Here is a 17,824-nt window from a genome sequence, read left to right as displayed (position 1 = left end):
CAATTTGAAGACAAAATACCAAATAGGCTCACTTTGGAGTCATTCCTTGAAAAGGCTATTTAAGGCTGGGTGCGATGCTCAAGCCTGTAATCCCAGCACTTTGGGAGGCCAAGACGGGCAGATTACGAGGTCAGGAGATCGAGACCATCCTGGCTAACACGGTGAAACCCCATCTCTACTAAATGCTACAAAAAACTAGCCGGGCGAGGTGGCGGCGCCTGTAGTCCCAGCTACCCGGGAGGCTGAGGCAGGAGAATGGCGTGAACCTGGGAGGCGGAGCTTGCAGTGAGCTGAGATCCGGCCACAGCACTCCAGCCTGGGTGACAGAGCGAGACTCCGTCTCAAAAAAAAAAAAAGGAAAGACTATTTAAATAAAATGTATTTTCAGTTGTTTGACAATATTTTATTATGAGTAGAAGTTAAAAATATCCCTCAACTTTCTCTTCTCTCTACTTAACTCTTGCATACCTACTAGAACCATGTATTGTAGAAATGTATTTTAATCACATCCAGTACAATATACACATACTTATATAAGTATATTAATGTTTCTATATACTATCAACTGAGAAAAGGGTAAGTGACATAGTATTCTTGTGCATGATATGCATTCATAATTTCTACTCTAATCTATTTTTAAATGATATTCTTAACTTCCTACACTTTTATGATCAAAATATATGGAAAGTGACCATGTTTGATGCTATGATTCTACAGAAACTTACAGCTTATCATTCATTCCATGAATACTTATTTACCCTCACTAAGAACTAGAAATTCTGGAATAAACCATTTTCTTTTTTGACTCATCATCATCAGAATCATTTATTAAATGTATATTTGTAGAATTACTATGAAGATGACAAACTGTTGCCATTGCTAACTCATCCTCCAAAATCAACTCCAAAAAATGATAGCAGTTAAAGGAAGATATGAACTAAAGTATTAAAAAGGAAGAGTGTGAAAAATCCAACAAATAAAATAATGAGTGATTCCTGGGAAGAAAGATGACTCACAAATGAATATATATATATCTTGGGAAGAGGTCGTTGTTATTAGCTTAGTCAGGTGGCTGCAGTACAAGGCATGCAAGACTAGGCTGAAGGTCATCTATAGATTCTGCTCTCCTTTTCTGCACTCTTCCTTGAGAGTATAACCATCTGTCTCTTCCCCTTAGAAATCAATAGCAACAGCTCAGGCCTCTACTGTTATCATGGTAACATCAGCACAGTGCAAAAGCCCTGCTAGAATTAGAAGTAATGGGAGTGAGGAAGGGAGGAGTCATACTCCCCACCCAATCTCCCTCAGATCCCCTAAGAACATTCTGTGCTTTCAAGGTTCTCTGTCCTGGGTTTTTTTCTTTTTCTCCCCAGACAGCAGCCATCACTGACCCTTTTCCTGCAGCCATTACCATAAAGAGTAATTAAAAATTCAAAGAAAAAAATGAGATAAGGGCCAAAATAACAAGATATTTGAGGTATAGAGCTACTAAAAAGAAAGACTACACGTTGGACTACACACACATTCTGAAGCAGAATTACCGGAGTAGATAAACTAACAATTTGCAGTTAACATATACATTAATAACATGTAGAAAAACAAAACAAAAAAATCATATAAAAGAGCTACTTGAAAATATTAACTGTAGACAATACCTAGTACCTGATAGGTAAAATAAAGAATATACTAAATGGTGTAAGTATAGGAAAGAAAATAGTAATAATGACAAATTTATAGAAAGTATCAGGGAACAACAAAAAAAGAGACAGAAAATATAAAATATGCATTAAAAGCTATGGAGAATTAGAGTAACATTGCCAAGTATGTGAGTCACAAAATAAAAGCACACCTATAAATACATAGGAATTTTATCGTGCCATTGCGAAATTTTAAAATATCAAAATAAAAGATACAATTACAAAATTTTCCAAAGGAAAGAATAGATCAGCCACAAAAGGGCAATAATCAGATAGGTATCAGACTTAAGAGTGTTAATGAGTTTAAGAAGACAATAAAGCAATGTTTTAATACACTGCTTCTAAATTGTTCTATACATATATACTGGCATTCAAACGTTAAAGCATATAAGGTATTGGAAGTGTTGTCAGAGAAAGCTCCATTTTGAAAATCCTTTTGGAGGAAATACTGTACCCGAAAAGCAGAATAAACAGCAGACTGCTCGTGATGTGGGGATTGATAGTGAACAAATACCTTGGCAAATTTAGTTTTTCCTTTAGGAAACAGAGCCAAAGGGGGGGAAATGCGATTGGGGTGAGGCAGTGCAACAAGTGGACATATAGTAAATAAGCAAGGCTATTATACATTTTCTGTATTTTAACTTAGAAACAATTATGGTGAGAACAAAATTAGAGTGTATAATATTGAAACTCACATGCAGAAAAACTTGATTTACTCAATTAAAAAATTAAGATGAAAAAATTAAATTAATTTATATAATAGAAAGAAAAAAAGGCAAAAAAGTCAAGATGGCTAAAGTTCCAATGTGTTAGAAATCACAAAAAAATTAAAATGGGTTAAATTTAATAATTTAATTTTTTAAATGAGACAATATCTAAAATTAAAAGAGTAGGAATATATTCAAATGTTCTAAGTTTAAAAATTAAAAATATTGCCTATGTAACATAAGCAAGATAGGAAAATATATGCGAAAGAATAAGAAAGAAAGAATTGTCAACCACATTAATGTCTGCCACATAGAATTTAAGAAACAGATATAGTAAGGGAAGACATTATATACAAAATAAAATAAAGTAAAAGCATCATAAATAAGTATATACCTAACAGTGTAGCTTCAGTATTCATCAATCAATAAGCAATAGAACGTTAACATAAGCAGATACACAGAATATCTTAAAAATGCAATTGATAATTTTATTTTCTGTTACATCTACCAGTTTGTTATAAAAGAGTTAATGAAGGATACCGAGGAAGAGATGACTAAGGCTACGAATAGCGGAAGGGGCAAGAAGCTTTCATGCACTCCCCAGGCATGCCACCCTCCAGGAATCTTCAGTGTTTATCCATGTAGGAACCCAGTCCTAGGTTTTTATGGAAGCTTCATGACTTCAGCATTATGCCCTCCAGGGTATAGGGCAAGATTCTCTTTAGAATGAGAGTTTTATGGCCCACAAACTGCAAGACAGGGAAAGATTAGAGTCCCATTTAGTACAAGTTATTAAAATTGCTTGAGGGGCAGATGTACACACCTTCTGTTTTACAGTACTAGGTCGATGAATTTCCCAGTCAGATACAATGCTCATTCCCATAATACAATCGGATAAAAGTCATCAAACTGCTTCACATGAAGTGTGTTCCAATGTATCAACTTTTATAATCCTATCCATTTTTACATTTTTAAGTTCTCATCCCAGAAACTTCTCTTCTCCTGCAGACCATTTTACGGTCTCTTGTGCAAAAGACTTTGGGCCCTCAGCCAGGGATTAAGCAAAGGGAACCTGGCCCTGCCGTCAATCTTTATCTTCACTAATGAGCATAGCCATTACCCCAGACAATGCCAGGGATGGGTTTCTCATTGTAATCTTTTAAAATATTCTGACTTTTTAAATTTATTCAGACTGGGGGAAAGAGAGCAAACTGGTTTGGGGCCCTCTAATGTTGGGGGGCCAGCCGAGTCTCCCTTTGGTCTACTCAGCCTTTTATCATGCTGTATTTAGATTTTTGTTTTAACCCCATTAATTTCCATTTTATTCATTTAGTATTTTAATAATCATCTAAAGATTTCCACCTTACTGAGATGAATCCCATGACTATCTCTTCTTTTTCTTTGTAGTTTCACCTCATCAGTGTTTTTGTGTTTACTTGTTTGTTTGTTTTAAATTTTTTGTAGGTCTCACTATGTTACTCAGACTGGTCTTGAAATTCGGCCTCAAGCAACCCTTCTATCTTGGCCAGCCAAAGTACTAGGATTATAGGTGTGAGCCATCATGCTCTGCCGATGTTTCCTTTGTTCATCTTATTTGTTAATTATTTAAAAATTTTCAGCTTTATGGAATGAGTTATTTCACTCTCCCCACTACCCTTCACTGTTCTCTGGTTAATTTACCTGATGTTTTATTAGCATCTGTAGTGACCTATGAGGAGAAGTTGAGACAACAAATTTGATAAGGCTTCTCTGACTGTCTCTGTTTTGTATCAACAGCATTATATGATTCATGAAAATGGTGCTCCCTTAACCACAGCACTTACCGTGACCTGAGTAACAGGCATATATAGCCAGTGGCTATCCCTGTCATCATAAGAGCAATCCTATATGGCTTGCATATGAAGCATATCAACTGCTTCATGTGGGGTGCTCCACTTGACACTTATAGGTGGAGTCAGAGAGTCCCCTTCAGAATTTTATAGTGGCTTTTATCCACCCCACTAGACTGGCCATTTCTTCAGGAATAAATTCCTGTGTATCTAGATGATATATACACATCTGCAATATTCAGTAGTGACCTGTAGGTCCTGCATCAATGCAAACATGTTCTTCTACTCTGCATCATTTAAAACGAAAGACACTGGCTGGGCGCGATGGCTCACACCTGTAATCCCAGCACTTTGAGGGGGTGAGGTGGGTGGATTGCCTGTGGTCAGGAGTTCAAGACCAGCCTGACCAACATGGTGAAACCCTGTCTCTACTAAAAATACAAAATTTAGCTGGGCATGGTGGTGGGAGCCTGTAATCCCAGCTACTAGGGAGGCTGAGGCAGAGGAATCACTTGAAGCTGGGAGGCAGAGGTTGCAGTGAGCCAAGATCACGCCACTGCACTCGAGCATGGGTGACAAGAGCAAAACTCTGTCTCAAAAGAAAACAAAGCAACAAACAAACAAACAGAAAAAGAAAAAACAAAGACACTACTCTCAAATTAGTTACTTTCACTATCCATTTTAGTAAAGGTTCCTCAGAGAGCTGATGATATCAATGTACAAAGTGAACCATTCCTTCACATTATACTAAGTTTCAATAGTTACTTGTTTTTGCCCTTCTCCCACGTTGACCACCTTCTTGGTGACCAAAGGTCTCAGAAGTGCTTTCTGTTTTCCTGACATAATATTCCCCTTTGTGGGTAGCTTTGAGGCTAGTGGTCTGAGCTCAGACAGACTCGTATCTGAGCTTGGTTTAGCCTAAAGGCCTCAGCACTCTTTTTAAATTTTATTTTAGCTATTATAGATAACAATAACCAAGGGTTTGAACATGGTGCTTTTCTCTTATTAGTTTCATAAACCAAAAATGAAATTCTAAGCCCCCCAGTGGATTGAATGGACTCCCCTCTCAGCCAACAGGATTCCAAAGAAACCTGAAAAACTAGTTCAGGAAGAGGGTGACACACATGCCTCATTATACTCTCTTTCTTTTGGATTTTAATCACAACTGACTAACATTAGCATTAAAACTGAGATCTTAAGACTGACAAAACAGATTCTTTGTGGCAATTAAGAAACAAAATTCGAGCCTGACTTTGGTGTAACATCACATGGCATGTAAAGAAGGAAATCAAATTATTTCACAACAAAATTTGTTTTCTTACTATACTTCGAAATGGCTCTTTTTAATCTGTAAAGAGTCTTTATTGATATAACTCAATCTTTCCCCTTCCAAGCCTTCCAATCCTGAGGAGATTGACTGTGACCCTGGCACATTTTAAGACCTGATAAGAGACGTTTGCCCTCTATTCTCTGTAGAGTCAGCTTCTGTGGAGGCTTTATCTATATAGTAAGAACCTTGGCTTTTACCACCCCCTTTATTTTAATGCCAAGCATTTCTTTCTGCTGGCTTCAATCGTAGACAAAGCTTAACTGTTTTACCAATTAGCAATTTTTAATTGTTTTACCAATTACCAATCAGCAAAATTTTAAATTCACCTGTGACCAGAAAGCCACATCTTCTCCCACCTTTGAGATATCTTACATTTTCAGACCGAACCAATGTGTATCTCACATGTATTGATTGATTCCATATGTCTTCCTAAAATGTGTAAAAGCAAGCTGTAACCCAACCACCTCAGGCACATGCTCTCAGGATCTCCTGAGACTGTGTCAAGAACCATTGTCCTCACAATTGTCTCCAAATAAATCTTTTCAAATATTTTACGAACTTTGGCTTTTGTGGTCAACAGTTTGCATTTCCCTATGCATCCATATCTAAATTGCACTGGTAGCTTTTACCTTGAGTAACCAAATGCAGCATAACTGCAATTATATACCATGGGGGACCATGTGGTCACCCAGGAATCAAAGGTTCTTCACCCCCTGCTCTTTTATTCTTTCTCTTCCCGAACTGTATGTTTCCCTGAGCCTAAGCAGTGCTAGCAGATCTCATTCCCCTGACACCAGTTGTTTTGGGAAAAATTGTCAAACTATGTTTTTCTTCTGCTCCCATACCACAACAATTAACACAGACCAAATGTGTGGGGATTTGTTCCACTAAGACATAGCAGAGACCAGCTGAGTGTCTTTCAATTTAATTCTGACACTACCTAGCTGGAGATAGTGTCAGATCCCACAGGTTGAAGGCTCAGTCACTAAGATTGCCTCTGCTGCTGAGACACCAGTCTCAAGTCGGGGCCTATAGAGCTTCTGACCCACTGGCTTCAAGTTGAGGTTCCCATAACCACATCTTTGATTTTGATTAGTTTTCTGGAGTGGTTTACAGAACTTGAGGAAACATCTACATTTACTAGTTTATTATAAAAGCAATTAAAAAGTATACAAAGAGATGGGTAAGGCAAGGTATAGGAGAAGGGGCATGGGGCTTCCATGCCATCCCTGGGTATGATACCCTCCAGGAACATCTGCATGCTCATCTCAGGAGGGCCTGAGAACAAGTGTTTGTGTGTATATCATGAAGCTCTACAATTGACAGTTTTAAACTGTTAGTATATAGTGAGAAATCTCCAACAAACTGCCTATATTTTTTACTACACCCAGATTTACAGAAATGATATACAAATAAAATATGTATTGAAACATAAATTAAGTTCTATAAATTTAAAACTATTAATAGCATGTTATTAAACTCTATTTTAATAAAAGTAAAAATAATTTTTATAAGCAGTCAAATAATTTATTGTTTAAAAATATGTTCTAATAACCATTGGATTAATGAGAAATGATCAAACACATTGTCATACTTGGCACTTAAAAGACTCAAGTGTTAAAATGTAAAATAAAAAAAAGAAAAAGGTTATATTCACAATTTAAAGTATTATCAGCAACTATCCACTAATTAATTTTAAATTCTTAACGAAAGTCCTAAGTTTCATTAATATGAAATTCCAAAATTTCTGCAGTAAGAAATACAATACTTGAAGAGACCAATGCATTTGGAATTTTATTGTACTAAAAGGCATCTATTTCCCCAAATTCCAAAGAAGGATTTTAATGATGACTTTTACCTAATTTTCAATGACCAATTAATTCCTAATAAATGCAAGTATTTGCTGGAAAATAAATAACTCTCATCTCATTATGTGACCATATGCATTTATTATTGAAAATCAATTCATAACAATATGACCAAATAAACTTATAGGCATATTTCATTAATGAATGTAGATGTAAAAATTCTGAATAAACAAATCTAAGAGTATATTAACAAAATATGTGGCATGATCAATGAATGCAAACATGTCTTATCTCTTCAGGAAAATGTGTTCTATGTTTTGAATTGAAAGAGTGATACGTTCTAACTCAGAAACTATAAAGAGATGACAGAATCTTTAACTAATGTGGGAATGACGTGTATGTGTGTGTGTATATGCGTATGTGTGTGTACATGTGTTTGTGTGTATATCATGAATATTTTATTTTATAATGTGCATCTGGTTGATGTTGGAATGTAGGGAAAGATTAATATCAATAGAGTCAACACTTACAAATTTTGGTAAACATTCAAATAAAATCCTTTGTAATTTTTCTCCCTATTTGAAGATTATAGGTTAAATAAGGATTAAATTAACACATATGTATAGCTTTTTTATTGTATAAATCATCCACTAATTATTTTCACTGAAAGGAAGACTATAGTTGTAACTGAAGTTTGGATAAATAAGGAAGATTAAGATCTCAAATTGGGGCAAATTTTGGATTTGATTAGAGAAATATTGTTGTGCTATTTTAGATTTAAAAGCAGATAATCTTATGTATTGTCCTTGATTAAACATCAAATTATAAGGCTTTTTTTCCATCAAAATAAGAGATTGTTTATTTATGCACATATGTTGCAAATACCCACAACATTTGGTAAGTCTATAGTAAAATGCTATGAAACATTGATTTATTTATCATTTTTTCATTGATTCAAAAAAGATGATCTTTCTCATTGAATTTTAAAAACATGAAAAAAGATATATATCTGAAAAATTAAATTAAAAAACATTATATCTTTCTTGATCTAATTCTGTTTAAAAATACTCTTTATGGAAATACAAACATTTATGTTTATACCTAAGCAAATAATGAAATGGCAAATATTTCAAACCTGTGACTCTAATGGAAAACCCTAACAGGCAGCAATGAAGAATGAGCTCTCAGGTGTGACCAGGCTAATTAAAGATTTTAATGATTATTGAATGCATTTCCCTACACTTGTTAATTTTTATGGCTTAACTTGTCCTGAGACATCGTTAGTCTAATGCAAGAATTTTAGCTTCAAGCTTTGAATCTCATTAAATATAAAGAGTTGCTATGTTCTTTCAATCGTATTCACAGTAAATAGAATGTATTTTCTGTTTCTGAGAATTATTTCATAACTATCAGTAAGAATGCTTATTGTTTCAGGGGTATGAAAAACCTGTTGGAATTCTAAACCCAGGACCTAAAATGCTAATACATTTTAAATGTTCAGAATATATTTTATGTCTTGAATATTTAAGTATTGCATTCTCAAGTTTTTCTGTCCTTGTTTAACATTTAATAATTGTAGTGTTGACATGGTAATGTATTTTCATTATACTTTAATTAAAGTTAATTGTTAAGTATGAACAACATGTGCAGCACCCATATATGGGGATTTGGGGGAAATAATAGTATCAGTGAAAGAACAGGTTATTAATGTAAGTAATATGGTTTTAAGTAGTTTGTGACATAACTAAAGACAAATGTGTACAAAGCAAAATTTTCTGGGGCTAATAAAATGCTTTTATAGAAAAGAATGTAAAAGCTGTTTTGTGGGGGATACACTGTTACTCTGCATAGGTGTTTAATTTTGAATGGGGTTAAGTTCTACTTGGTGTAAATCAAGAAGTATCTGAGACAGATCTCAATCAATTTCAAAGCTTACTTCACCAAGGTTAAAGACATGCCCGTGACACAGCCTCAGGAGGGCCTGAGAACATGTGCCCATGGTGGTCGGGGTACAGCTTGTTTTTTTATGTTTTAGGGAGACATAAGACATCAGTGAATACATGTAAGATGTACATTGGCTTGGTCCAGAAAGGTAGGACAACTTGAAGTGGTGGGGAGCCAGTAGGGTGGTGGGATGTCCAGCTTCCAGGTCATAGTTGATTTCAAAGATTTTCTGATTGGCAAATGGTAAAGATTTTCTGATTGGCAATTGGTTATCTAAGATTTAGAATCAATAGTAGGGAGTGTCTGGGTTAAGATAAGTCGTTGTGTTATGGAGACCAAGGTTTTTATTATGCAGATAAAGCCTCCAGGCAGCAGGTTTCAGAGCAAATAGATTATCTTTAAGTCTCTGTTTTATTTTTATTTTTATTTTTTATTTTATTTTATTTTTTTTTTTGAGGCGGAGTCTAGCTTTGTCGCCCGGACTGGAGTGCAGTGGCCGGATCTCAGCTCACTGCAAGCTCCGCCTCCCGGGTTTACGCCATTCTCCTGCCTCAGCCTCCCAAGTAGCTGGGACTACAGGCGCCTGCCACCTCGCCCGGCTAGTTTTTGTATTTTTAGTAGAGACGGGGTTTCACTGTGTTAGCCAGGATGGTCTCGATCTCCTGACCTCGTGATCCGCCCGTCTCGGCCTCCCAAAGTGCTGGGATTACAGGCTTGAGCCACCGCGCCCGGCCTAAGTCTCTGTTTTAATGTTAAATTCCCATAATGGACTGAATTTGTGTTTCAGGTTAACTTTGGAATGTTGTTGGCTGAGTGGAGGAGTCCATTCAATTGATTAGGAGGACTTAGAATTTTACTTTTGGGTTCCAGTGGTGATAGCTTAGTTTTTCTATCAACTTCAACTATCTACCTAATGGACAATGAGGACTAGTGTTTTGGGGTTACTGTCAGTAGTTTCAAAATTCAAGCTTACTTTGAAAGTTAATATGGCTAAAACACTAGACATGTTAATTCTCAAGTTTCTCTTTCTGTATTATGTGTTCTTTTGCCATAAAAATTGTTTGGTTTGGGGTTTCAGTAACAACTGAGGAAATGGTAATGCCTGGAAGAAATGATAAAGGCCTGAAAGAAAAAAGTGTTAACAGGTGTTGTAAAACTTCTGATGGACTTTATGGAAAGTCAAGCCCAGGAGTCAAATGTGATGAGGCTGTTAGGTGGTACTGGAACTATTGCAGCTCTTGAAGACGTCAAAAAGAGGAATCCATGGATTTTCGTTCTGTAGTCCTCTAGGTAAATGACTCAGCTAGCTTCCTATTGACTGTTTCTATTTCTGTAACAACTGACTTCCTCTGCGTATTATTTATGCAACACTTAACAAAGCCTTAATAGTACCTTATGACATCCTTAATCTATCTCAGCTGAGAACTAGCCAGTTTTCTCTGGAGGTTCCCAGTTCAAACCTCCCAAGGAAGATCCAACAGCCCAGATTTTATTTTAGAGTCAGAATTATTTAGTTATACTTATTCTTTACCCTGGACTTTCCATATCCTGTGTATTAATCTGTTCTTGCATTATTATAAAGAAATACCTGAGACTGGGTAATTTGTAGGGAAAAAGGGTTTAATTGGCTCACGGTTCCACAGGCTGTACAGGAAGCTTGGCTGGGGACGCCTCAGGGAGCTTTTACTCATGGCAGAAGGCAAAGCTGGGAGTAGGCATCTTCACATGGGCAGAACAGGAGGAAGAGAGAGAAGGGAGAGAGATGCTACATAATTTTGAACAATCATATCTCACAATAATTCTATTACAAAAACAGCACTAAGATGACACTAAACCATTAGAAAGCAGCCCCATGATCCAATCACCTGCCCAAGGCCCTACCTCCAGCATTAAGGATTACATTTCAGCATGAGATTAGGGTGGGAACACAGACCCAAGACATATCATCCAGTAACTGGAACATTTTGATAATGGGAAGAATCATTCAAAGGATGATTGCTAATGCCAAAGCTGTATGCAGGCTGTGGGCCACTCACCGTTGGGCTCTAGGCTGCAGACGCCTATATACAGCTCTATGAGAGAAAAATCTATCTCATTTAAACCACTGTATTTAGGGATATGTCAGTTATAGTTTATTATTCTTCACTTTGATTAATTTAGTAATTGTTTAGCTTCAACTGTGGTTACTAACTACAATAAATTAACTGGTATTAGATAAAATAAAGATGAATAAATCTCATAAAGTTGATTTTCTCATAATTTAGGCAAACTTTAACATAAAGTGATAGTATTTATTTTTCATGAGAGCATACACAATAAATAAAATGTATCAAAATATGCATAAGACAAATATGTAAGTTCAGTATAATGATTACCTGGGGGGTGGGGGGTAAGAAGGGACTAGAAGTCAGCTGAAGCTTTACTAATAAATGATGATAAATAAAAATATATTATTTATAAAAGGGTCTGAAGAAAATTGGACAAAACATCATATCTGGTTAATGTTTAGGGTTAGCCCATAGGCATTTTACGTATTATTTCTTGTTCTTTTCTTCATGTTTGAAATGTTTCAGAACTAAATATTTTTTAAAGTTGTGTATGTGGTAAAAATTAACCTTCCTCCTAAATTTGATTTCCAACCCAATGACTCAGTCTATCTTTAGAGGCAACCTGGATCATGAGTCTCTTCTGTCATTTCAAGAAATCTCTAAGAATATATTATTCCATGTATGAAGCTATTGAGCGTTAGAAATAGGACTAATCCAAACTGAGATGTTCTGTAAGCGTAAAAAACACACATTGAAATCTAAAGGCATATAACACAACAAGAATGTAAATTATATCATGAATAATCCATATTTTTCAATATTTTCAATATATTGAATTGAGTGTTAGAAAAATTAAATTTACCTTGTATCATTACTTTATTTAAAAACTTGACTAAAAGAAAATTGAAAATGTGATAAATTAAATGTTTCATCTACTATCACAGTTATTTTCTTATTATGGGGCACCCTCAGTGACTATAAAGTCTCAGTGACTAATATACTCTCAGGGATTATAAAGACTATAAATTCTATAAAAGTCTTTACCACTTACTATGCTACCTTTTTTTACAAAGTACTTGGGGCAGGTAATGCTACTTTTAGGAAATACAGTTGGAATAAGTGGCATAAGGTGACAGATCCTGACAATATCTTGTTTAGAAGGAAACATCATGGTGTCTTCGGTAAACTATTTTTAAGGTCCCATCGTTTTGAGGTAAGGGATATTATTATGCAATTGCTCTCAAACTTGGCCACAGGTCATAATTACCTGGAGTGTTTTAGAAATAGAGATTCCTAGGTTCAACTCTAGAATCTATTTTTTCTTTTTTTAAAGAACCACATTTTTAAAAGGAAATGAAGTTTATCCAGGTAAGAGAATCACAGTCATAAAGTGTAGGGTTTCTCAATTAAATAGTTTGTTAAATGAAAAAAAGATATTTTAATATAATAGCTGAATATATGTATAAATTTAGTAATGAAGGTTTTGATGAAGGAATAGTGTAATTCTTTGTTCTTTTTCAATATTTGTTAATAAATAATGTATTATTTCTCAAAATAATGAAAGCCATGGTAATGAGTTTGGAATGTTTCTACATAATAGTCTATTCATTTTCAGATTAATTTTTTAAAGACTGAAGTTGAAAGAAAGAGCAAAATGATCCGAGACCTCCAGAATGAGGTAAGATTTATTACATCTTAGATACATTTTATATAAATCAAATAATATACATAAATGCACATATAAATTTGCCACTAGTTAGGAGTGTTAAACACATGCACTTATAATTTTCAGTTATAAACTGATGTAGAGAAATTGTAAGGTTAAGAATTCCAAAAAGTAGATAATCCTTACATTTATATATATTCAATAATTTCATTAGTCCAAACTTCTCTAGTTCATTTTTCTTTCTAATTATATTTTGCTTAGGATATTAAAAATCAATTTTCATTGAATAAATTTACTTGTTTAATAAATGACATTACAGGAACTAAAGAAGAAAGCTAGCTAGAAATTGGCTGCATGTTAGAAAGGGCCAAACTAGAATGAAAAATGTGTTTAAGGATAATCTCAAAGTAATGCAAATTTAAACATAAACAAGTTGTAATCATTTTCATGATAGCCTTTAAAATGTAAGAATCCTATTAAATACTGCATACATTTTTCCTGTTTGATTCTTTATCTTGTTATACAGCTACTTTAATTTTTTATAATTTCTCCATTACCTATTTCCACCTTTTCATTTCTTTTTTATTAAATGCAATTAAGACCATTGAGACATGACTAATTCATGATAAGTCTTCCTTGATCAATCTCACTAATTATGGTTTATTTTGAATCCTGATTATGATATAAAATATCAACAGACCAGAGTTATCAGACTACTGGGTGTAATGGATAATATTTGTTTGTTGGGGTCATTTAGGGCTCAGTGAGAAAGCCAGATTGCTCAAATCAAAAAATGTTCACCTACCATGTAAAACAAAGAAAACATTTTGAACAAGATTAAAGTCAGTTTTAAAATAGGATAGGGAGTACATTTATATATGCACACGCACACCACACACACACACACACAATCGGCAATATGAACTCAGTTGTATGATTATAAGAGACTTTCAACTTTATTTTTATCTTTGTATAAGTATCATCAGTTCACTTTTAGTATTAGATAACTTCTTAAAATCTAGAATTCAGCTAAGGAGAAAGTCATTTCAAAAAACCACTAAGCTGGGCACAGTGGCTCATAACTATAATCCTAGCACTTAGGGAGGCTGAGGTGGGAAGATCGCTTGGGCCCAGGAGTTCGAGACCCGTCTGGACAACGTGGGAAGATCTCATCTCTTAAAAAAAAAAAAAAAAAAAATTAACTGGGAGTGGTGGCCCAACTGTAGTCTCAGCTTTTAACAAGGCTAAGGCAAGAGGATTGCTTGAGCCTGAGAGGTCAAGGTTGCAGTGAGCAGAGATCATGTCACTGCATTTCAGCGTGGGTAACAGAGCAATACCCTGTCTCTAATAAAAATAAATTAAAAAAATAAAAATTAAAACAACAGCAAAAACCTACTAAGCTGGTTCATGCCTGTAATCCCAGTACTTTGGGAGGCCAAGAGTTCCAAGTCAGCCTAAGCAACATAGTGAGATTCCATCTCTACCAAATAAATAAATAAATGCAAAACTATGAATTATTTAAAACAAGTAACAAAATACTTTGTCTTTGGAGGTTATTTTCATAGTGAAATTGTACTTTGGTAACTACACAGACTGGAATAATTCAGAAAGAAATACAACCCTACAGAAGTAAGATCTGCTAAATAGAAATTTTATAATTAAATTTGCTACTATTCATTTTGATACGATTGAGAATTTACGAAATGAAAGTTGATAACCAAAAAAGCTTTTGTCTTTTTACAAAACCTAATGATGAACATATATTAGCAATTCAATGTTTTCAATTTTACTCTTTTATATTGATTTATTTTATTTTTAACAAATAATCAGTATGTATGTAGAGCAGTATGTACGTAGAGATTAAGGCAGATTTATTTAATGAAATAACTGGCATATACACTGTACAGTGAAGTTATATGGGCACTATTTGGAATATTTTTAATTCAAGCATAAGGAAAAAACAGGTAAATTGATTAAACAAAATACAGTGGTGAAGGAGATAAAACAGATACAAATAAATTTCTTGAAAAAGTTTGAAATCCTGTAAGTGGTAACTTTTGAGTGAGGGAATTAGGGAAGTACCAAAAGATGATGGCTAAGTCCCTCCTATGCCTATTTTGTTGAAGGTTTTTATCATAAAGGGATGCTGGATTTTATCAAATGCTTTTTCTGCATCTATTGAGATAACCATATGGGTCTGGTTTTTAATTCTGCTTATGTGATCTGCCACATTTATTGACCACATATATTAAGAAATAGGATAGACAGCAATGCGATAATTTTTGCATTTTTTGTAGAGAAGGGATTTCTCTATGTTGCCCAGGTGGGTCTTGCATTCTTGGGTTCAAGAGATCCACTCACTTCAGCCTCCTAAAATGTTGGGATTACAGGTGTAAATCACCATGCCCTGCCAATCAGAGTATTTCAAGCACTTTTATTTCATCTATCTCCAGCTACCTATATCTTCTCATGGGCGCCACTTTTAACCTCTGAATTGTACTGTTGTGACTTACAAAAGCTCTATTGTGATTGATGTGGTCTCTAAGTTTCAGTTTTTAGCCCTCTGGTTTTCTCTTTATATTCTTTTTTTTGAAACGTTCAAGTCAAATCTATTCTGCAACAGTGTGTATTTCCTTGCATCAAATGATCATATTAACAATTAACAAGGGGTAAAATAATGTTAGCAAAGCTTTAAAAATCATTTTGCTTTTCTTTCCAATATGTAGAGTTTTGAAGCAGTCAGGCAAAGGACTTTTCAAATTTGAAAGAAATTGTTATCAATACAAGGACATAAGAAAAAGATTGAAAACTTACAAAAGGGCTTCCTTTTAGTGGTTGTAGTGATAGTTATTGTGTTAAAACTCTTATGCTTTTTGCTAGGTAAGATATGAATACAGAAGTTTCTGTTAAGACTTTTCCTCTGCGGTGAAACAAGAGATTTATGAAAAGTCTGCATCAAATATTAATTTTGATTATAGTGTGCTTTATTAGAAGTCAATTCCCTCAGGATCTGCATCCCAAAAGAAGAACACTAAATCCTGAATATAAAGCTGCAAAGAATCAAATGACTATGATGTTTGAGATAAATGCTTAAAAAATTGTATTTACACTTTTAGTAGTTTGTTATTGTTTTTCTTAGTCTCGCTCTGTCACCCAAGCTAGAGTGCAGTGGCATGATCTCAGCTCACTGCAACCTCCACCTCGCGGGTTCAAGTGATACCCCCGGCTCAGCCTACTGAGTAGCTGGGACTACAGGCATGTGCCACCAAACCCAGCTACTTTTTTTATTTTTAGTAGAGATGGGGTATCACTGTGTTGGCCAGGTTGGTCTCTAACTCCTGACCTCAGCTGTGATCCACCCACATCAGCCTCCCAAAGTGCTGGAATTATAGGTGTAAATCACTATACCCAGCTTGTTGGTTTTTTTGCTCTGGTAACAATGTTACAAGTAAATGGTCTTCCCCAATCCCATTTTCCCTCCGAAATTTATATTTTTATTGTGTATTTTGTAGAATATAAGATTTCCTATATGCAAAATTGGACTTATAATTGATATATCACCAGTTTTTCAGTAACTTTCTGATCTAAGTCTCTAGTTCTAATCTCTCTTGTGTAATCTTTCTGTTTAAAAGGTTAACTGAGATATAGTACTATTTTCGAAGAGTTTATTTGAGCAAACAACAGTGCATAAATTGGGCTATTCTGAACTAGAAGTGGCTCAGGAGCTTCACTAAGGAAATATAGTGGAAAGTTTTTATGTGACTAAAATCGAAGTGAAGCAAAGAAAATATTTGTTTAGTTACAGTTAGACAGTTGCTGTATTTGGTCTATCTCATTGGAAAATCTCTAGTTATAAAATTACAAATTTGTTTCTTCTGTGTGGTTAAGCGCAAGGTCTGTTTTTCTTTAATACAGGCATTTATTTACAGTGGTCCACATTAAGTTTTTCACACGTTTGCAAATCAAGCAACGTTAGGTCACTTACAAAGCCCAACTGGCTTTGTCTGCTCAAGGATTCTTCAGGGCTCATCTCCATTTTAATTTACTTTAACACATGTTTGTGCTTTCAATGTTTATTTTGCATTTTGTGTTTGAATACTGTTTGGTTGCAAAAAAATATACAATTTAGCACCATAAAATAAATCACAACAAGGAAACAAATGAAAAATTCAACCTCCCTTCTCTAACTTCCATACATATGGCAACTGCCTCATCATGTAGTCAGTCTCACATGCTTCAGAGTTCAGAATTTATTCTGACTTTCACTTTCAAAACAGCCTTTCTACATTATCATTTCAATTTTTTTGAATTTTATTTATTTTACCCCTAAGATAAAATCAATTTGTCTGTAGTGGTCTGAGATATAAGACAGGCTCAAGAATGAGTAGGATAATATGTAAGTCTAGGAAATATTAGGCAAATCAGGCCTTGGTACAAGCATCTTTAATTGTTGAATTTTTTTTCTTTTTTCTTTTTTTGAGACAGGGTCTCACTCTGTCACCCAGGCTGGAGTGCAGTGGTGCCATCTCAGCTCACTGCAACCTCTGCCTCCTGGGTTCAAACAATTCTCCAGACTCAGCCTCCCAAGTAGCTGGGACTACAGGCATTATATTTTTTGTGGAGATGGGGTTTTGTCATGTTGGCCAGGCTGGTCTTAATTCCTTACCTCAGATGATCCACCCGCTTTGGCCTCCCAAAGTGCTGGGATTACAGGCATGAGCCACCGCGCCCTGCCAAAATTTTTAAATAAAGCTGTTAGTTGGATAATATTCAGGACTTTTTAAAGAATCACATA

General features: G+C 34.9%; 1 protein-coding gene across 2 annotated transcripts in view; it reads left to right on the top strand.

Moving 5' to 3' along the window:
• LUZP2 (leucine zipper protein 2) overlaps positions 1-17,824 on the top strand; it is a 557,769-nt gene that overhangs the window by 269,947 nt on the left and 269,998 nt on the right. For both annotated transcript variants that reach the window (XM_033205374.1, XM_033205375.1), the window contains exon 5: positions 12,979-13,041. In XM_033205374.1, the coding sequence (XP_033061265.1) occupies positions 12,979-13,041 (63 nt within the window). The remainder of the gene's footprint in view (positions 1-12,978; positions 13,042-17,824) is intronic.

Source organism: Trachypithecus francoisi, unplaced genomic scaffold (assembly GCF_009764315.1).
Source record: "Trachypithecus francoisi isolate TF-2019V2 unplaced genomic scaffold, Tfra_2.0 Lachesis_group8, whole genome shotgun sequence".
NCBI classification, from domain to species: domain Eukaryota; kingdom Metazoa; phylum Chordata; class Mammalia; order Primates; family Cercopithecidae; genus Trachypithecus; species Trachypithecus francoisi.
The sequence above is the reverse complement of the archived record's forward strand: the minus strand, read 5'-3'. Positions and strand labels throughout refer to the sequence as shown.